Raw genomic sequence first — 22,894 nt, forward strand, 5'->3', positions numbered from 1 at the left:
GTAACTTTATACAACGTATGAACATGTTTCTTTTTGTTTAATATTTGCTTTGAAAATATGAAATCTAATTTTTTCAAGTTATGGTCGCATCAATACCTGTCAGAGGCTCCTTCAAGACATAAGTGATACAAGGCTTTTGAATGAAGGTGACCTTCATGGAATGACTCCTCTCCACTTGGCTGCAAAAAATGGACATGATAAAGTAGTTCGACTTCTTCTGAAAAAAGGTGCATTATTTCTCAGGTGAGCGTATATGATGGGAATATTTATATATTCTTTTTAATTAGCCATTTCAGGCTGTTTTTCTATTTTATTTTTAATTATGATATCTAACTTACTATCTAGTTGCTTTTATCCATCTCATTGAATCTGCAAACATGTATGACTTCTCAAATATTGAAAGGGACATTGGTATTCCAGTTGACGAATGAAGACATCAAGGTCTATAGAGTTGAAGACTTGTTCAAGGTCACAGAATAAACAGCTTTGTGCAGAGTAGTTCGCAGAATGTTTGAAATACAGTGCTGCATATTTTACTTCATCATGCTGCCATTTTTTATGCAGATACAAAATTGTGTGTATGTGTACATGTGTGAATCATATTGTAGGTACATTTAAGATCATTAGGCTTGAAATTAGCTCATTTGTTATAAACGTAATAAATATTTCATCAGACCCACTTCTCAAATGGGTATTATCCCTTCCCACATCTCATCTGTAAAGTGAATGCACATATCTTTTCTTAACTTTTTAACAGTGACCACCGTGGTTGGACTGCTTTGCATCATGCCTCGTTGGGCGGGTACACTCAGACCATGAAGGTCATTCTTGACACTAATTTGAAGTGCACAGATAAGCTGGATGAAGAAGGGGTAGGTACTGTGTTTCTCAGGCCTATCCAAAATCTTGCCATAGAAGACCTTTCCAAAATGCAAGATAGCTTTCTTCTTAGCTGCTCTCTTTCTTTCTTGCCCCATCCATAGCCTTCTGTTGGGTTCTTACTATGCAGACCCTGAGAATGAGGAGGAAGTAAAGGGGACAGAATAAGGAGAAAGCTGAGGGGTGGGTGCATGTTGTGGACACCTCTTTAGTTTCACAGAGGCCGATCCACAGGCCTACAGGCATTGATGATACTATTTTCATCACACCCTGGTGAACTGAGAAAAATGAAGAGGGAAAGGGTAAGTTTTCATTAAACTAAGTGCATTTGATTTGAAGGACTGTTCTTTATTCTGCTATGATGTTCTTCCTCCTTTGTTGGAGAACAAGTATTGAAATGTGCATTCTTTCACAAAATATTGGAGATAGAGGATTGTCATTGCTTTTTTTATATGTCTTTATATGGCCAAACTAAAGATTGACTACATTATCTCAATCTCTGACTTTTTTTAGTTTTATAAGCCTGAAAAATCCCCAAATCTGGAAATCACTGCTGTACTAGACAATAAGGCTTCCAAAAGTATTTTCTTCTGTGTTTGTTCCAGTGTCCTGACCCTGAATGCTTGTCCGTTTGTGCTTGTGGAGTCCTACCACAAAAGCAAAGCAAAACAAACCACTTGGAAACCACATATGTTCACAAACCCCCTACCTTACACACACATACACAAAAATGCACACACATACACAGCACATTTGAAATACAAACATTATTTTGAAGCTTGATTCTGGAAACTAGTTTTAAATTTTATGTATTTTGATATTAAGTGGTTAGTTTTGTTAATAATTTCTTTCAAGCAGTTCAACAATGAGACAAAACAGTTAAATAGCTGGAGGACAATTAGCCATCATCACTGGATTTTCCTTGTCCTGTTTTTTTCTAAAAGAATACTGCACTTCACTTTGCGGCAAGGGAAGGCCATGCCAGAGCTGTTGCACTTCTTCTGAGCTACAATGCCGACATTGTCCTGAACAAGCAGCAGGCCTCCTTTTTGCATGTTGCAATTCACAATAAGAGGAAGGAGGTGGTTCTTACAACCATCAGGAACAGAAGGTATGCTGTCTTCCTGTCCACTGTCCTTTAGGGTCTTCTGAGTGAAGGATGATTCAGAACCTGAGAAGAAACAGGAAGAAAAAATACATTTCAGCTACCAATCACCATTTTAAAAACAGCGGCTGCTTACATAAAAATCTTAAGGAACTTCTTGGATGACAACAGACAAATGATCTTCACTTCCCCTTCTAAGTTGTGGGACCATAGGCACCTTCAGAGCACTCTTGGGCTCATGGGGCTCAAACCTGTGCAGCATCTGGCCCCACGGTAATTGTAAGGCAAGCTCTGCCCTGCCCTCTCTGAATTTGCCCAACACTCTACTCTCTCTTGCCAAAGAAACCCCAGAACTGGAGGTTAGCAAAAATATTCTCCAAGGTAAATCAGTTTTAGTTACTATCCTGCAGGTGGGGTAGACCAGATGCCTGAGGAGCTCTGGGGGACACACTGATGGGAATCTGGGGCCATTTGTCCAGATTTGGTTCCAGGAGGGCAGCCTGATGGGGCAGTTACTAGTTAAACATTACTAGTGTCGTCTACCTTAACACATGATCTTTTGTGGCTGTGGGTTTTTAAGCCATACTCTAAGGAGTTTAAATGATGAAGTTGGAGGGTAGTTTGTCCCTCTTCTTCTACATAAATTTTTGTATATAATCACAAATAGATATGTACAATGAATGGCCCAGTGTCACCTAACAGTGGACATGGCGGTGAGTGAGCAATCTCATATTCGAGGCAGATCAAGCCTGTGTGTGTGAGCGAGGCAGTCTCAAGATCCACCTGCTGAACATTCTTTTGAAACACCAGTCAGCGCAATGGTTCAACCAGAAGTTTTCTACTGATTATGCAGATGTTCTAGATTTTGCTGATTTTACTGATAGTATTAACAGAAAACTTGCATAGGTTTTAGAACTAGTGTCTATTGACATAGATAGGATCTTGGAAGTAAATGGGCTCTTCTTTACTTCCTGTTGTAGATTTATTTCCTCTTTGTTATCATTAGCATCTTCTTATCCTGTCCAAATGGATGGCAATGAAGAGAGGGGCAGAGCCTGCAATATTCTGGCAGAACCCATGCTTATTTATGTGTTTGATACACACTATTTTATAGATAATTCAACATTTGATATATACATGGATAAAATGTTTAATATGTTCTTAGTATCTTGTTGCTGTTGTATATATGTGAATGCAGATAGCTTCACCCAATGTGACCAGCTCATATTAATTCATGATTTCAGGAAGAAAAAAAGTTAAAAGCCTACTTCTTTAGAAGGCAGTTAGAGAAAGAGAACAGTGATTATAACAGCCATGCTGGAATTTGTCCTCATTTCTAATTTCAATTAATGAGCAAAAATGCTGTTAATGGATTGATTCCTGGTTTACATATTGGTTCCACTGGAACCAATTCAGGTTTCTCCTAAGGATATAATCTTGAGTTTTAGCTGATAGCTTTGTTGTTGCACAGAATGGAAGGATTAAGACTTGTATTTGTTTTCTTCTTTTTTTAAATTTTTATAGATGGGAAGACTGTTATACAGTTTTCAGTCATCATTCTTCAAGCAATAAGTGTCCAATCATGGAGATGGTAGAATACCTCCCTGAATGCATGAAAGTAAGCTCTCTAAACAAAACTCCTTCTGGGCACATGATTGGCATGTAATATAATTGAAATTTTATTATTGTAATCACAACTTGAATAATAGTAGTTTCCACCTTCGCAAAAAGTTACTAGTTTTCCATAAACCATCTATGAAGGAGGTTAACAAGGGAAGTTAGTTATTTAATAAGGACCTACTTGGGTTAATGAATCCTATTAGTTGTTATGTGGAACATAGGAAATATGGTCGACAGATATTTTTTTATCCAAATCATTCAAGACTAGAGCAGGGACTACTATTAGTGGCTGCTGGCTGAATAAAGCCTCTAGATGTGTTTTTTTTTTGGCATGCATATTATTGTTTCAAATTTACATTAGTAGGTAACATTTAAAACCAGATGCTTCTCTTAAGGATCTAGATATCTGGCTTCCTGTAAGAAATGAGAAGGTCTGGTGACTGCGCCTATCTTTTCACAAGGCAGGTGTCGCTGACCAAGTAGCAGCTGCTTCCTTTAGGTGGGCCAAGCACTCTCCCATTGGTACACTCCACCTCTTCCTTTTTTGTATGCACTAATGCCTAGTGTTAGTTGCCATGTATTGTCATTCTTGTGCAATTGCTTTCCTTGCAATAGAAAGAGAATTCCCTCCAGATGCCTCTATCCAAACTGTGAAGATGACAACCAGCCCAAGGAGAGCCAACATTTAAAGAACAATGGGAAAGAGCTCTTAAAGTCTGGCTCAGTTCACTCATTTATACTACCTGCCTGCCCTCTGTGAGTCTCCAGATGTGAGAGTCTCTCTGCTAGATTAAACACACATCCAGCACGTGACTAGGGGCACACTACAAGAGAAACACTCACAAACTGTTGAGCACATGTTTGTTAAAGGACATGGATAAAAGACCTCCTGGGAAAGTTGAGATTTGAGGATTGGGATAGACCTAGAAAAGTCAAGAAAAGAGGAATGACTCCAAATATCATTCATAGGGAACAACGTATTCAAATACTGGGAGAGGCAGGGAGACATAGTGCCATAAACTAGAGGGCCAGATTTGGACCCTGGTGGCCCTGGGATTTAGTCCTGGTTCTGCCTCTTGCTGTGCTGCTTTAGGCAAGTCATTTCGCCTCCTGAGATTCATTTGCTGTTTTCTTTATCTCTGAAACAGTGATGCTAGTACTCCTCTTACAAAGTGATTATGAAAGTTAGAGGCTCAATATATAAAATGTTCAGGATAGTGGGTTGGCCATGTTATACCTCCTACTACTTTAATGCTGCTTATGTAGTTATTAGTACTGCTAACCCTTTTATTTATTCAGTAAGCACTTAGCATGTGCTGAGAGCTTCATTTTTTCTGTCTAATAGCTAATGGAAATTGGAGCCAGTCCAGATCATAGATTAACATTTTAGATGTATAAATTTCATCAAAGGGCACACAAATATTCAGAATTGAAATGATCTTAGGTTCTCTTACTCAATAATTCCAGTTTTTGGAATCTTTCCTAATGAACAATTAGAGGTACAGACAGATTTATATACAATGGCATTTCCTGCAGCATTTAATAATAGTAAAAAAAAATGTTAGGCATATTCACATATGGAAAACATAGGATGAATTGAAGAAATTATATCAAAATGTTAATAAGAATTATCACAGTTGTGGAATTACAGTTGGCTTTTCTTTTCTAGTTAGTTTTCCATAATGACTTTGTATTGTTTTAGTATTGTGAAAAAAATTTTTAAGTAGGGGAATTAATTTAAAGGTCTTTCAGTGTAGCTCACATCACACTTCTGAATAACTTACATAATCCTTCCCACTCCCCCTGTATCCTCCCCTCTTCCAAGACAGCCCAAACCTTACTCTCTGCCTGTGCTGGTTATTGCAAAGCTGTCAAGTGGTAACAACCAGACCTGACTCTGGTTCTGCCTGGCACAACACTATGAACTAGCTTTGTCTTTATTATTCATGATGACAGTATGACCCTTAGTACCACTGCCTGGTCACCAACAGAGACTTTCTTGGAATATTTTAAGTCCCTCTGGTGCTTGACACCAGGTAACATGGTAATGCCCTCCTGGTGGGGCCTGGGTGCCTGTTTCTTCCCTTCAGGGCCCAACCCTCTACCTTTATATCCTGCAGGTGGGGTAGACTAGATGCCTGAGGAGCTCTGGGGGACACACTGATGGGTCATCTGGGGCCATTTGTCCAGGTCTGCTTCCAGGAAGGCAGCCTTATTGGGCAGTGTTTCTTTCTTGGGATCATGAATTTTGGACTCAAATTATTTATGTAGATGGGGACCTCACAAAGATACTTGTTCTCCCATAACCTAGAGGCAGCTCTACTGACCCTGTAAGTCTTCTCTCCCTTTGTTAAGTATCTAGAGGGCCTTTAACATTTGTCCCTATAACATCTGTCCCTGACTATCCTGTCCTCATTGCTATGGATGAATATTTTGTCAGTCTTGCTCAGCAGGCAAGTACAGAAGCAAACACAGTCCTCCAGGCTTGAGCAGTATAGAACATGGGATCTGGACCAAAGAAAGACCCCAGTTCTCAGCTGAAAAATCTCAAGGACAATAAAGTATCACTTAATATGCTGAGCAAAAGAATCCTTAATAACCTATATAGTCTTTAGAAGCCCAGAAAGACATCAAATCTTAGGCAAAACTAATGGAATATTTCTTACTCAAACTTTAGTAAATGCAAGTTCATTCTCAAGTGCATGATATTTTTCTGAGCACTTGCTGTTTCTGAGTTATGCAGTAGTAGTTGTGACACTTTATATTTTATTTCTGAATCACATGTATTATAGTTTATCTTTGAGGTGCAAGAAGCAAAGGAAGTGGAAGGGACTTAGGTGTTATTTAGAAATGGCATCAAATTCTTTCTCCTATCTAGTCTGCTGCTCAATATCTTTACCATTTGTTTCTCTCTCAAAGGAACTTTTAGATTTCTGCATGATGCCCTCCACAGAAGACAAGTCCTGCCAAGACTACCACGTACGTTGATCATATTATTGTAATTTGAACTTTATTTCATTATGATTCTATAGAGAATATTAAAAATAATGGTAGAGTTCCACAATATCAAAAGATGTAATCATTGTCTTCATTTGTCATATTGTGTTATCTACTTGTGAATTTTCCCCTTAGAACCTCTGTTTTCCCTCAATATTTTAACTGTTTCTAATACCATTATTTAGGGTTGTTTCTAGTCTTTATATTTTCTTGGGTAGTATTGCCTGAAGAATGAAGTTCTAAGAGATCTAAGTAATCTTTTGAGAACTCATCTTTTTCCATGACTACGAGTTATAAAGCAATTGAACAACAGCCTTCTAAGATATTTGTTTTTGGAAACTAATATGCAATAAGTTAATTTATTTTTCTTCAGGTGAAATGATTCAACTTTATTTGAATCATTTAATTTTCAGCAGAATTGTAGCTTGTGCATTTGATTTGTCTAGAACTATGTTGGAGTCTATCCCAGATTATAATTTTAAAAAATTTTATCTTCTACAGATTGAGTATAATTTCAGGTATCTACAATGCCCAATAGAATTCACCAAAAAACTATCACCTTCACAGGATATTACATACGAACCTCTTACACTCCTCAACGTAAGTCCACTGTGTTCACTGTCCAGGTTGTCTCTGCATGGGCTCTGTAATGTTGTGGTACAGTGGTTCCAGGAAGGAGCTTGAAGATAATTCCAGATTAATGGTTTTATGTCTGTGTCTGCCATGTGGCCTAACCCTTTATTTTTTAGTAAACAAAGAAGCCATTTTCTACAGTTGCTATAATTTAATTGCCTTAAAGTTCCATTCTCTTGACTACTTTAGTCCTAATGGTCATGTTAAACCTGCCCCAACCCAGAATCCAATAAATCACGGTCAACAGGCTGACAGGACTTGCTCCCCACCTCCATCCATGCACGGATAGACATACATATTCGGGTTTCCTTCTGTGTAAACCACAGAATAATTTAGGGGGTGACATTTTATAGTCATAGCTTCCAAGTTCAGTCAACCACTGGGCTCTTTGGTAAACGCTGACCTTCCAGAAGAGTGAACCCAATCTGACAGCAGGCCCTAAACACACAGTATGGATCCAAATTTCCCAGGAGACTCACTCCAAACCTGCTCTTATTCCAAAGAGTACTTTCACATTTCCAGCAGATGAGGCAGTAAAAGCCACCCCAGATGATCCACTGCAGTCTGCACCAGGGGTCTCAGCTTCAAATAACCACAGGCAGTAACAGATAAGTGGGCTTCTTGTTTAAAAGGACAGCAGCTAGTAGTTTCAACAAATTGTTGCCATGTGTGAATGGCAACTGGCTTATGTAAATATCGGCAACAAATTAAAGTCCTGTGTGTGCAAAGGAAAACATATGTGAGGGTTGGCTTTGCTAATTGTGGCCTACGGTCTAGATCTGTGGTTGTCTATTATGGCAACCATGAGCCACATGTGACTACTTAAATTTAAACTAATTACAATGAAGCTAAATCCATTTCTTCATTTTCAGTAGCTACATTTCAAGCAACTCAGATAGGCTATACGGCTTGTGGCCATCATATTGAAACACACAGATATAGGATATTTCCACCACACAGTTCTATTGGACAGCAATGTCCAATAGATCAATTAAGATCTAATGTCTTAGATCAATTAAAATTTTTCATTTTTATCCACCTTAAATGAACTCATTTCCCTACATGGGAACCTATGGTATAGACCAACCATCACCTGAGTGAGCTCTAGAAGGCTTACTGAATACGTGGAGTAGAAAGCGTGTGGAGTCAGGTGGATTTTATGCCCCCAAGGCTGCGATGGCAGCTGACTCTCACATTTGCTTTATGCAAAGCATTTTAGCTCTGCTGGAGTATGTTACATTTTACAGTCATTAGTGTAGTTCACTCAATAGCCAGGTGACATGAAAGTAACTACACTACAGTTATATGAAGGAGAATTCTTATGTATGTATATGGAAGTTTTCAAATTGTAATTTAAAAACAGGCCACACTTCTTTCAGAGTTTATTGTCTCCACCAGCGGAATAAGAATAGGGTGAAATAAAATCTTTGTAGCTTCTAATATAGGAATGGACTTTACATAATGTGGACTCAGTATAGTTTATATGAGACAGGCTTGCTTGAAGACACCTCACACAGTGGAGGACATACCAGCACATGACTGAATAGTACCTTAGTAACGCAGCAGATCTTGCCTTAGTTATAAGTGAGCTGAGTCAGGTTCTTCTGGAGGGATAGCCAGTCTGATATGTGTAGGAAATTATTGTGCACAAAAGTCTGAAAATCTAGATGGACCTGTCAGTGCTTAGATTTAGGCAAGACAGAAACCAGTCCCTTGGGCAAGCTGCCTGAAAACTTAGAATACTGAACCCTCGTCAAAGAGAAGCCAGGATTGGGAGTTTTCTCTTGTTCTCAGTGCTCTGTGCTAGTTGGGGGAGAGGCTACGCCAAGTATATGCCATGAATTTTCTTGCTCTCTTTAATGTACTTCTTGGATACAGGCTCACCTGAGGTGCAGGAACCTCCTAACTGGTCTCTGGATTTCTCACGAAGTCAGTTGGTCCTCGTAGTGTCATTAGGTTGATGTCTCCTGTCTCTGTGGGTGAAGGAAGATTCTTCCATCTTGCTAATGACACTTCTCTATGTATTTCTTGAATAATTAAAAATTTTGAAATAGATACTGGTAGTTTCTAATAACTCATGAACACTTATAACTAACAGACTAACTAAACTACTACTTCTGTGTACTGTATGTTTAAATTCCTTCTAGAAAGATAAGCCTGAGTTTCTTCAAGGAAAGAATAAGGTTGTAGCTCTATTTTTTTCCAGTTGTAACTTTGTATAAGATTAAAACACATGCTTTCCCAACTAGTAGAAATTAAAAAAGACAAAGTGAATCAAATAATTGTTTCTGTGTATCTCTAGCTTATATTTAACAATAATTCTTAATGTAATTTTTGATTTTTCAAATTTTCTTGAAGAAAATTTTTTATAATACCGAAAGATTTTTATAATATCAAAGTAAAGTTACAAAACCAGCAAACAAAAAGCCTATTTTATACTCAATAGTTTAATATGGTTGTATTTTTATTGGTCTCTGTATTTCTCAGACAATGGTACAACATAACCGCATAGAGCTTCTCAACCATCCTGTGTGTAAAGAATATTTACTTATGAAATGGTAGGTATTAAGTAGCATTTCTTTTTAATAATTTATTAAAAGTCTAGTAAATAATTATGTTTTAATGGTATTTCAGTGTTTTAGATTTTATTATTTTAATGTTTTACACCTTGAAAAAGAACTGTGCAAAATCCAAATTTCGGCATAAAAATGCTAATATTGTTTATCTTTAACATTAAATGAAATATTTGGGGGATATATTGTATAAGGCATGAAGAAGCATTCCTGGGTCCTGCAGTTTAGTGGACAATGAAGTGGGGGGGGGTGTTCCTGGAAAGAGCAATCAGATTGGATTCAGAAGATAGGAGCTAATGTCTCTGTTCTTCCATTAATTGGTAAGAGATTTTTTAAGTAAATTATGATTTTCTGGGAAGCTGAGATTCCTTTTCTGAAAGTGAGAACAATGAATTTGAAGATCTTAAGTTCTAAAGCTCAGTGAATTTACCAAATAGATTTTTGAGAGAGATAATTACTTTTTCTGCAGATATCTTAAGTAGATATTTTTTGTTGAAATTACTCAATTACAGTTTGTTTGTTTTTTGTAGGTTGGCTTATGGGTTTAGAGCCCATATTATGAACCTAGGATCTTACTGTCTTGGTCTCATACCTATGACCTTCCTTGTTGTCAGTATAACGCCAGGCATGGCTTTCAATTCAACTGGAATCATCAATGAAACTAGTGATCATTTAGAAATATTAGACAGCAAGGTATTTTCAGTTGGTTTTCAACTTTCTAAAATAAAGGATTATTAAAAAGTGTGTTTTTTGTTCTGAATACTATACCCATTATAAATCTGTAATATTAGAACTTTGATTATAATAAATAATCAATAGCCTTCATGAATAGCAGCAATTTCTCCTAAAATCTTTTATGGAATGAGAGGAAATATAAATAAATAGGTCAATAAATGAGTTTGTAAATTAATTTAAAAGGAATTGACATGTAAGAGATGCTTACTTGAATAGACCTTCAAAAACGGTCTACAAGAAAGCAGATTTGTGGCCGCCGGGGATTTTGGGGAGAGGAAAGTAATGCTTAGTGGGTATGGGATTTCCATTTGAGGTGATGAAATGGGATGGAACTAGATGGTGGTGACTGTTGCATGATGTTGTGAATGTACTTAATGCTACAGAATATACCTATAAAGGTACATGTAAAATGTAAAACTTTTAAATCAGTAAATTTTATGTTATGCATATTTTACCACAGTAAATACACACACACAAAAATTTTTTATGGAAGTCTACAGATTCATATTCCTTTAGAATTCAATTGGTAATTTTTGAGTCTCTCCTAGTTAGGACATTATGAAATGAGTATGTCATCTTTATATTGGCATCACAGTAATTTTCTGTTTAAAGCAAATATGGGCAGTACATAGAAATGACGAAAAAGAAAAACAAACTATATATTTAATTGTGGAAATTAAGAAGTTTAAGTGTTTATATCCCTCATAATTGCTTTTCCTGCACTTCTTTTGTTTCAGAATTCATATCCTATAAAAATTTGTATGATTTTAGTTTTTTTATCAAGTATATTTGGATGCTGCAAAGAAGTGGTCCAAATTTTCCAACAGGTAAACAATGCATTTTATATCTCTAAAGTTGCAGCTGTGAACTTACTTGGCCCAGGACTCCATTTCAAATGGGGTTTTCTTTGAATTCCTTTCTTAAAAGGAATGCTTTACCTTATTGGATAAAATTTCAAGTTATAATAAAATTTGGGGGCATAATTCTACTTTATGCTCTATTTCTTTAAACAAGGTGAGATCACACCCACAAATTATGTAAATTATCTGCAGGTACTTGCTTTGGTTGATATATGGCATTGATCCTTTATTTCTCAGTGTGGAGATTTAGAGTCTTTTATTGTTCATTTTTTTGTCAATGTTTTTTATAAGTTATACAACTTTTACACATTTTATTTTCTGTGGAAATTTACTGTTACATAATATAGACACATGGATATTTGTATTAAATAATGATGATAAAAGTGCTTTGCATTTGTTTAATGTTATACACTCCAAGTACTCTTATGTACTTTCAGTAAGTTGTCATAAGTCTGTGTTATACTGTATTGTTCCATTGTATCTAAAATAATTTAAGGAATATTATTTAATCGCTCTTGTCACTGTTTTCATTTTTTTAAAGATGAGAATTACAGATTATAGTCTAAATTGAACTATAAAGTTATATGATTTCTCTATCAGAATTGGGCTCAATTTTCTTATTGATATTTAATGGGCTACTCTACAGGAAATTTGATGTTCAAAACATGAAATCTTTAAGAATAGGAAGTGACACCAAATCATCTGGTAATGAAGTCCTAGCACAGGTTTTAAACCTCCTTGGAAGCAGCTTTAGTTAATTTGTATCCTGAGCCATCCACATGCATGTCCTTATACAGGCAAGAAGGATTTACTAAACCAATTTGTGGAACCACAGGAGTTTCCTAAGATGGAGTGGATTCTACGGGGAAATCCCAGAAACTTGTAGAATTTCCTTGGGCATGTTGCTCCCAAAGTGCCAGTTAACAGAAGAGGCTGAGCCACCTCCAGCACTGACCCATACCCAGGGCTCTGAGTTCTGTCCAGCATGGCAGGGACTGGCCACTTGGTCCTAAGCCTTCACGGCTGCAATGTCAGAGAAATGTCATTGCTGGTGGCATATATACAACCATATGTAAGATGCCAGGTCTCAGTCTGTACACGTGGTGATTCTTCATTCTTTTCAACCCCAGAAAGGCAATTACTTTTTGGATCATAACAATGCAGTTGAATGGGTAGTCTACACAACAAGCATCATTTTTGTGTTGCCCTTGTTCGTTGGTGTTCCAGCCTATGTGCAGTGGCAATGTGGGGCAATTGCTATATACTTCTACTGGATGAACTTCTTACTGTATCTTCAGAGGTATGACCAGCATGAGTGATTTCTGTATACCGTAGGCATTTTAACTACTCTAAGTGCTATCAACTTACAACTGGCTTGTTCCTTTTCCAATTGTTTTAGACTGAAGAGATCTTTACATACTACTAAGGAAAAGGGGAGGGAGGTTTGCAGTTCAGAGTGTAGACCAGGATTTCCCAGCCCTGGCACTGCAAAAATTTGGGGCCAGAGAATTTGTATTGTGGAGGCCTCCCTGGGCATTATAGAATGTTTGGCAGCATCCCTGGCCTCTACTCAGTAGTGTCAGCAGAGCCCCTCACAAACTGTGATGACAGACAGTGTCTCCAGATATGTCCAGAAACCCTCTGGGTGGGAAAATCACCCTGGATCAACAACCACTGGTCTAGACAAATCTAGATAAATGTGGAGAGAAACTGGGAATAAAAATACTGGTTATTCTTGTTCTACCTGGTATTTGGTAAGCATTTACTTTAGTTTAAATCTATCAAAATCAAGTGATGTGTATGGGGAATAATAGTGTATAAGAGAGAAAATAAGCCCAAACAATCTAATTCTGGAGGGGACAAAGAGCTAAGCTCTTCAGTCTCCCACAATTGCTAATACTGAGTTAAATGTTATTTCATATAATCTTTATGATAACCAGAGGTAAATGTTTTTACTTGTAGTGCATAAAAGAAGAAGCTTTAGCACTGAGTTAAGTAACTTGCCCAAGATCTCAGCTAAATCAAGATGTAGGCATTTTATCCAAGTCTTTCCAAGTCCCAGGACCATGCTTTCCCCAGCACAGTGTCTGGATTGCTGTGCCACATGCACAATGCTGAGGGCTGAGCCTAGCCCTTTGGAAGGAATGTGGTATTGTGGGAAAGCCATGGCCTGGAGGACAAGAAGCACCCATACAAGTCCAGACCTGCCACTCCCTTGGCTCTATAGTTATCAGTGACCTTAGTGAGTTACTGGAAATCTCTGGGAGCTTAGTTCCTGTGACCTCTGAAGTCCCTTTCAGCTTTAAAATCTTGTGATTCTTCCTATTAACAAGTTTTCTTTGCCAAAGGAAATGTACAAATTAGTGGCTGGATGATACTGTCATTATCTACCCAAACATTTCACTCTGCACTTTGCTGGGGGAGGAAAAGGAAACCTCAGACGGTTATGAGGGTGGTGAGTGTAAGTCATATGCATGTGTCCTGTAACATGTGGCTTTGGTGACATGAGCTCATTTAATCAATCTCTGCTGGATGCTTCACACAACTCTTCTCTCTGATCCCTTTACCAAGCACTTGGTAGCATTGTCATTGATACTGGGAAGCTATGACATTTCTCTCCTACTTTGGCTGAAGTAATATCCAGTGGTCAAATGGTAAAACGAAGGTAAACATTAACAAGGAAGAAAAAAAGGAACAAAACAGTTTGACAAACAGCTTGTAAATAAGATTTGACTGTTGATGGATTCTCAGGTCTCCTGTTAAAGTAACGGGCCTCAGTTATCTCCTCTGGGAAGCCTAGTACTGGTGCATGATAAATACTGACACTGAATGGAATCCAGTTTGACATGAGAAGTGAATAAGTTTTTTAATTTCTAAAATTTTCCTAGATTTGAAAATTGTGGAATTTTCATTGTTATGTTGGAGGTAACCATGAAAACTTTGTTGAGGTCTACCATTGTATTCATCTTCCTCCTTCTGGCTTTTGGACTCAGCTTTTACGTCCTCCTGGGTTTCCAGGTGAGGCAGTTGCATTAGTGGTGAATATGCGGCTGTAATAAGTGTCTATGCTTAAATCTTAATGGCCTAGAAAATTAACAATAATAATATTTGAATAGTTTATTTAAAAATGTGATGTAATAGCTTTCAAATGATGTTCATTGCAGTAAAAAATATGGTCTTACTAAATGACTTTTTTCCATTGTGATAATGTTTATGTATAATGCATGATGATTTGTTCTAAAAGATCTTTTTGATGACTACCACTACTTTATTAGTAGTTCTTATCACTTTCAGTAGCTGTAGGCCCATGATTGTAAAAAAATATTTTAAATACGACATACCATTTTACTTTCCAGGAAGCATAGTTTTCGCTGCATGCATTTTACATGTTGTTCTGACCTTGCCGTCTTTCCTCAGGATGCTTTCAGCTCTCCATTGCTTTCCATAATCCAGACCTTCAGCATGATGCTAGGAGATGTCAATTATCATGATGCCTTCCTAGAACCATTTCTGAGAAATGAACTGGCATATCCAGTTCTGTCTTTTGCACAACTTATAGCCTTCACAATGTTTGTCCCAATTGTGCTCATGAATTTACTTGTAAGTAATTTAACCTTGTGTTTTCTGTTTGTTGATCACTTGGGGCAGGTAACAATGATTAATTCTTCTTTGCCTCCTTAATCTCTCTCCATGAAGGGAAAAAGGGACTACCATAAAATCCATTTTTTCAACATTCATTTAGTACTTGGGGTATGCCAGGCACAGCCTGAGGCCCAGGGGATGCAAAAATATATGCTCTTGGCAATACTTAAGAATCTACTAAACGCCAGACACTGACCCAGGTTGTGAGCAACAGCTGTGAATGGAACACACCCACACCCAGTCCTTACCTTAAGCACTATACTGCCATGCCATGCTTGTCATGGGGATACATGCTGTGAACAACTACAAAGCAGAATACGGAAATACAGGGGAATGGAATATGCTGCTTTGGGTTTGCAGTGGGCATCAAAGGTTTGGAGGAGATCTGCATGGAGTGAAGGTTAAGACCTCATCTCTGCCCTCAAATTTCTTATTGAGCAGAGATTCAAGTGGGGAAGAGCCTCTCATGCAGAGAGCATCAGCAGCATCCCAGTGACACTCTAAACCAGTGAGAGGCTGGGCACCCTCAGCAGACAGGAATCAGCCCTGCCACAGAGAACCTGCTCTAGCTACGAGCGCCTGGGCCAATACAGGCAGAAGTAGCTCCCAGGTCCACGGAGAGCCCTAGCTGGCTTTTCAGTGCTTTTCCTTATTCATTTATGTGTACATGCACATATTCAGTATACTTTTTCTGAGTCTGACCATGCAGCAGTGACTGTGATAGGCATCTTTCTGCGAAGAAAAATAATAATACAGATTCCTTACTATTTTGATTCACTTATTTGATATAACTCCAGAGTTTTATTTTGATGACCTAGAAAAATAAAGGATGGCCCTAAGAATAATAAAGAACGACATAAAGGCTGCACTCTTCTCTTTGAATCACTTATTATTGGGAAAGATAATTATCTAGAGGAGACTTTTGCCTGTAAGTAGGACAGGCTGATGCCATGCTCACGGTCCACATATTCGGCACCCACTGAGCGCGCCACCCGCATATCCCAGAGGAAGATGGGAACCGGCGGAGCCAAGGCCGACAGCACTCTTTCCTTCAACGCTGTGGCTGCCGTCCAGTAGCACCTCCTCATCACCTGACTCAGATCGCTGGAAGCTGTTCTAGATCCACTTTCCCCCCTCTTCCTCAGTTCTTCCAGGAGCATTTGCCTCTCGCACCTCCTTGCAGTCAGCTTCCACACTCATGGTTCCTTTTTCATGCTGCTGCGGCAGCCTGAAGAGTCCGTCTCACCTCACTTCTTTGTCTAATGCTTCCTGCAAATTGTCACCATGGTGATGTTCTGATGAGGAAAAGCTGGGCTGGGCAGTGGCTTTTTCAAAATTTTTTCTATGATTCTTCAAAGGCTTCAGTACAGTTTAAAACCATCAACATAGCCCACAAGGGTCCTCGTGATCTACATCCTACCCAGATCCCACCCAGCTCCCCACTTGTCAGGACTTACCCAGACACACCACTCCTTTACTGGGTGTGCCAGAGTTCACACCCCCTGGGCTCTGCACAGTCTGCTCCTTTTCCTGGAAAGCCCTCCCATCTTGGGTTAGCTCTGTCTAAGCTCTCAACACTCTGCTCAAGTGTCATCTCCCCTGGGTGGACTTTCCTAACCAGTCCCTACCCACACAAACCTAAAATTACCTAGGTCTGAATTGGTGCCCCTTCTTTGTATTTTCATGGTTTTGAGGACACAAATCAGAAAAAGACAATAAAACCTCCTTTGTAGGTGGTTGTAAAGATGAAATGAGCTAATACAAAGCACTTAAAACAGGGTTTGGCACATAGTAAGCAATCAGTAAATGTCAGCTACTACTAAATATTAATAATTGATCCACCGTGTGACTTATAAGATCAGATACCTTCATAGCCCAATCAAGTATCTTGAATGGGTTGATAAGCAGCTGGTATGAGGCAGTTGGTTTTGATGGGGTCTGATATAAACTACAGAGAAAGCCCATCTGAAAGGCTTGCAAATTAAAAAACAAAACAAAACAAAAAAACATTATCCTGCCAGAAAAAAAACCACTTGCTGACTACGTATGGTTCTCAGTGAAGGATTGCACAGCCTAGAATATATACTCTTGTGTTCATTCCTTCAGCAGCTACTTTGTTTCCCTGCTATGTATCCTGCACTGTTCTAAGTGCTGGGCATACTGTGGTAGCCCAGACAGAGTCCTCATCTCATTGAATTTACTTGACTTTAAGCTTCTTGAGAGCAGGGACTAGCTTTTTCTCTCTGGCTGCAGCATACAGGAGGCTGGTAAGCACAGACAGGTACCGAATATGTACTGAATAATGAAGGAGTGACTATAAGCTGATTTAATTTGGACTGATCAGAACTGAGCTGACAGCCTCCCTCACCTGATTCTATCTAGTCATGGATTTCTAGATGGAGTTTTTTACCAGAGCCTCCCCCACTCCTAAAGTGTACCTTTTTCTGCCTGCCAAATACATATGAATTCCTTCATTGCCTCAACTTAATGTTTTAACTTTTCCATGTTGTCAAGTCAGTCTTGTTTATATCTTGGATGCTGAACTCCTGAAGTGTGTAACCATGTTGCATGACAACACCGATAGCATCTGCTATCTCATCATGCCCTGTCCTCTCCTAAAATAGCATATTTTTATTTTAAATTAAAATGAATGTCAGATTAATTTGTGTGTCTTAATTTTTCATGATAACACTTAAGATTATTGGACCCACCAATGTGGCCATCACTGTTGCAAAGATCTGTAGGCTTTGCAGTTTTCTGTATGGTGCATTAGCAAAGTGGGTTGAGGGCATTACATGCCCTCTCCCCCAAGGTAGCCAGAGAGACCCTAGTGCCTTTTTAGGTGAGCCCTTAAACTGGTAAGATTCAATGCTGTGTTGTATTTCAGATTGGTTTGGCAGTTGGTGACATTGCTGAGGTCCAGAAGCATGCCTTGTTGAAGAGGACTGCTATGCAGGTAGGTATTATATTTGTTTAATACATATTGAAATTAGCACCATTCCAGTTATCCATATACAGGAATAGCAGATTTCTGGAACACAGTTCTTTCATCTGGGTGTTTTAGTACTGAGAGGCACCCCAACATCCTATGCCTGTGGTGCATGTTCTCTGGTGAACCTGCTCTTGTCAGAGAATCAGAAGTGATGAGAAGATATCCTAGAGTAATCTCAGTAGAGAATTGGAGAAATGGCCCAACCCTCTGTTTATGTCAGCATGGTGCCAACCAGGCAGTGGAGCTGCTGGACCAAGAACATCAAAGTGTGAGGTACTCTGCCTTGTCACAGTCCCACTGTTTGAAGGAACTCTTGCTATTGTGGCCACAGAATTACAAGCTTCCTATGGCATGTGTTTTAGCAGTTAACTGCAGCCACGAGGCCTGTTCCCTTATGACATCCCTTTCATTTTTCTGGACAATTTCAGGTAGGATTTGTTAGAGTCAAAGGTTTCTGGAGAGGTCCCTGCTATTGAATCTTATGAAGCAGTTTCTTACTCTACTTTGAAAAACGATTTCTATGCTCTTATTTGAGCTGTTACATTTCAAATTTGGATGGGAATATTTGATGTTTTGAAAATATCTGAGGACCAGTTGAACACATGCATTCAGAAACTTAGGCCAGTTAAGAGAAAGAAAAGTTCATGCTAAGATACAGCTTTCTCCTCACTCTTCACTTTTATTTGTCACATGGTTTTCTTCTCTGTTATTCAGCCAGCTGTACATTAGCTTATATTTATTTAAAAAATTGCTCCTGTATATGGTATGTGCAAAGCACAGTACAACTTAGCATGAGACTCCAGAGGGATTAAAGGGTTGTGATCTTTGACTTTAATAAGTGAAATAAGTCTAATTAGAGAGCTTACCAACTAAACATCAAAGTCATTTTAGAACCATCCTTAAAACTCTACATTTTGTGACTAAGCTGTGTGTTATAAAGAGCTATGTGGTGACATATTCTATGTGGAAATTCTATGTGGAAGAGTTGGGATGTAAGCCAGGCATTGCAAGATGGGCTTTGGAAGGGCAGTGGTGCTGGTGCAGAAAGGAGGGACCCAGCAGGAGCCAAGGGCAGAGGGCAGACCCGGGGAGATGGCTAAAGACAGGTGCAGGGCCCCCAGGGCTGAAGGTGGGTGAAAGTCTGCTCCTGATGATAAAGGGCTTTATTTAAAAGCAGCGAATGCTATATTGTACACTTAAAACTGATATAATACTGTGTCAACTATACTTCCAATTAAAAAAGAGTAAGAAGAAATAAATAGATGTGTTCTTACCTCTCAAAAAAACAGAAACAGCAAAGAAAAACCTTAGCTTTGAATGAAAGGGCAGTGAATGATGAAGTGCTTTAAGTTAATTTTTGTTAGTGAGTGGGACATTATTATCAGCCCTTCTGAAGAACGAGAACAAAATAAAAGTAATATAAGATGATCTATTATTATCTTGGTGTAGTGGGGAAAGATTGGAGGAAGGAAGGGCCAATGACTGGTTATTACCATAACAAAGATGGAGGGAAGGACTCCAGATAGGTGGACGAGGAGAGGAAAAGGGATGTATAAACCTCTTAGTAGGCAGGTCAGCAGTACTTCATAACTAATAACTCTTGAAAATACCAGGAAAAATTTTTTTTAAAAATGAGAAAATATCAGGGAGAAGTCCACCAGACTACAGGGTCACTGCAGTTGATTTGAAAATTATATAGTATATTGTTGAAAATTATACATATATTAGATTTGATCTGTTCCCCAAAACAAAAGAGTACAAAGGCTTTAAAAAGAAGCAGGCAAAGCAAGTACTCCTGTATTACCTGTTGTTTGGGTCAAGGACAATGTTGACTTGAAAACCAAAAAGCCATTCTCTGAGTTGTAGTTGAAGCAACTCTACATCTGTGTCCGACTCTCTACATCAGACTTACCTCTGTCTGAGCCCATGGCAGAACTGGGGCATGAGGGGATGGCAGTGATGCATTTCATACAGGGATATTTTACCTCTTCTATGGTTTGAGAACCATCTCAAACACCAGTGAGCACAGAAGGGTCTCTGGGACAGCACATGCTGGGCGATGTGCGCACTAAGTGAACTATCAGTTCCTAAAGGAGGACTTGGACCTGTTTGATCAGTTTCTAACACTGGCATCCCCACTCTCCAGGGCCGGCTGGCAGCTGTAGACATTCCATAAACATTCCCACACATGCTACAAATCACAAAGAGAAACCCACGGAGCGCATTACTCTTCAGTGTGGGAAAGCCACTTGTTAGAGGAGGTGAAGATGCTCCCTTCACCCGGAGGAGCCACACCCAGTAGCTCCCACTGGACCCACCAAGATTGGACTTGGGTCTTTGCTTGCCATCCTCCCCAGGACTGTTTGTGAGAAAGGAAATCTGGCAGCAACTATGTAGAGAAACAGCAAGGTGAAGACACCTTTTCTTTATAGGTTGGCAAACACTGGACTTGAATAAATCTCTTTCAATCCATTTTGAGTAACTGAGTGATAACATGTGACCTCTCAACAATGTATACGGCAAGGGGAATGGCATATTGCCCTAAAGACCCAGGGGGAAAAAGGAACCCTGAAAGTTATTTATTGTAGAAACTTAAAGATGACATCTAATTGGTATTGTTAACATAATACCATAAAGTATCACTTACATTGAAAATGGAATGACATATAGTACGTTCAGTGGGAGCTGGTGCTATAAAAATAGAAGGGATGTGTTATGTGGGAGAGGGAGGTTACAGTTTTGAACAGTGTGGTCTGGGAAGTTGTTACCATCTCACCTTTTATGCATGCAAACCACTTCAATGTCCATTTATAAAAAAGCATGTGGTCTTAGGTTAGAAAGCAAAATCTCACTCCTATGGTAATTATACAAAACATAGCTAAATAGCAGACACAGAGGCTATTAAAGAGTCAAAGGTAAATTTGGCAAACACAAAGAAAAATAGAAAATATGAGCATTAAAGTAAATATAAACTCAAGAATGTTAAGTGAGATGAAAGATTACATATCTTAAAAAAGAAATTAAGGTAAATCGAGGGTAAGCTACTTTGCACCTGGTAGCACAGCGTGAAGAACATACAGATACTCTCAGGTGTACCAGCTCTAATCCTTTCGTGGCTTCCCTTTGAACCCCTCCAGGGAGGCCCTCCTTCTCCCGCCTTCCTCTCCCATCCTCACTTCCCCGTTGTGCTCATTTCATGGTGTAATGTTCCAGGAATACGGACTGAGTCTCCTTCTTCTTTATATGCCCAGTGTAGGTCACAGTCCCAAACAGTGAACACCTTCTCACTTAAATGGAATTTCTTCTTTAAACAGCTTACCCCTGACTGCAGATCGCTGCCCCTGTCTTGCCAGGGAATAAGGTGGGAGGAAGGGCAGGTGACTAGCAGGGACGGGAACTCGGCCAGCTCGGCTGCTTGTGCATAAACCAGGACACAGGAGTCAGTTTGCCGTCCGCCATCCTAACGATTGCTTCTGTGCAGTGTAAGAATTCCAGATACTCATTACTAATTCTTATCAATAAATCCCCAAATGCACTTTAGGTGGAACTTCATACCAGCTTAGAGAAGAAGCTGCCACTCTGGTTCCTACGCAAAGTAGATCAGAAATCCGCCATCGTGTATCCCAATAGATGCAGATATGGTCGAGGGTTCATAGTAAGTATGTAGCAAATATCAGCATAAATCATGTTATACTGCTTGGCATTTGTTCATTATGTTATTCCTAAGGGTTCCCTTATATAGACTTTTTTAAACAAGTGCATGATTAACCCATCATGTGAAACTGATGGGTAATGGGAGGGGGAGCATTTGCTCCCCTCTTCCAGTGGTTGATGCACTGCATTGGTGTTAAATATGTACCATGTCCCCATGAGGGCAGACAGGTAAGTGGACAGCTGTACCCTGTAAGTATCTTTGTTACAGTGCAGGTGTATTTTTTGTTTTACCTAGTTACATGTTCACTTACATATATGTGCAGATAATACCTAGAACACACATATAGATATACACAGATATACACACACACACATGCATGGGGAGTGTACAGTGTACAAAATATACAAAGTGCCACAGGCCCTTGCATTAAAATAGAACAAGGACTGAAGTGAGTCAAAAGTACAGATGCTAACCCTAACCGTGTCAGGGCTCCCTCCTATCTCTAGGAATATTCTTTCTGAGTTCTTTGTAGTTTAATTTTCCATTGCAGAGTCACAAAATGATAAAGTCAATCCAAGTATTGGCCTAGGGGCTTTATTCTAACTCTGCACTATCTCCCTATCTGATTTCACTCATATCCATGGTTGCAATTACTTCCAAAACACGAAAGCTCAGCAGTTGATTGTCTAGCCTAGAGCTCTCCTGTGAGTCCCAGGCCCCAATATCCATCTATATCTCCTTGGTCTTCACTGGTCTGTCTCAAAAGTACCTCAGATTCAGCATTTGCAAAACAAACTCGTGATCTTCACTCCTCCTGGTTTCATTCTCTCCTAACAGCCCCACAGGGAAAAGGGGTGAAGGCCTCATCCTTCTCCAAATTTTCTTAGTTAATGTCAGCACCATTCCGTGTCTGTGCAGGATGTCATCGGACATGCCCGCTCCCTCTCCTCACCCCTCACCCCCCCTCTGCCGTGTTGGCTCCATTGGCTTCTGGGCGGCCTGTGCAAGAGGTCATCTTTGGCCCACACTCCTGGAATCACCCTGCTCCTAGTCATTTCATATCTGCCCTAGACCCTCTCTTGTCCACCATTGCTTTAAAAGACACTTACTTAAAAACTACAAAAGCAGCATTTCAGAAATTTCCCCATGTGAAATTCACTTGTGTTGGCTAATGACACAGAGCAGTTTTAGAGAACACACAAC

The 22,894-nt window shown here is 39.2% G+C and overlaps 1 protein-coding gene across 3 annotated transcripts in view; it reads left to right on the plus strand.

Annotated features, from left to right (window-relative positions):
• The window catches only part of TRPA1 (transient receptor potential cation channel subfamily A member 1), a 54,105-nt gene that overhangs the window by 29,272 nt on the left and 1,939 nt on the right, over positions 1-22,894 (plus strand). Inside the window, exons 12-26 of one of the 3 annotated variants that reach the window (XM_036886287.2) lie at positions 79-243; positions 758-872; positions 1,092-1,181; positions 1,824-1,990; positions 3,509-3,602; positions 6,524-6,583; positions 7,103-7,201; positions 9,722-9,792; positions 10,338-10,500; positions 11,280-11,369; positions 12,533-12,702; positions 14,291-14,420; positions 14,820-15,002; positions 17,932-18,000; positions 21,578-21,691. In XM_036886287.2, the coding sequence (XP_036742182.2) occupies positions 79-243; positions 758-872; positions 1,092-1,181; positions 1,824-1,990; positions 3,509-3,602; positions 6,524-6,583; positions 7,103-7,201; positions 9,722-9,792; positions 10,338-10,500; positions 11,280-11,369; positions 12,533-12,702; positions 14,291-14,420; positions 14,820-15,002; positions 17,932-18,000; positions 21,578-21,691 (1,780 nt within the window). The remainder of the gene's footprint in view (positions 1-78; positions 244-757; positions 873-1,091; positions 1,182-1,823; positions 1,991-3,508; positions 3,603-6,523; positions 6,584-7,102; positions 7,202-9,721; positions 9,793-10,337; positions 10,501-11,279; positions 11,370-12,532; positions 12,703-14,290; positions 14,421-14,819; positions 15,003-17,931; positions 18,001-21,577; positions 21,692-22,894) is intronic. The other 2 variants (XM_057497981.1, XM_057497980.1) reach the window with 2 other exon arrangements.

This window comes from Manis pentadactyla, chromosome 3 (genome assembly GCF_030020395.1).
Source record: "Manis pentadactyla isolate mManPen7 chromosome 3, mManPen7.hap1, whole genome shotgun sequence".
Classification (NCBI taxonomy): Eukaryota; Metazoa; Chordata; class Mammalia; order Pholidota; family Manidae; genus Manis; species Manis pentadactyla.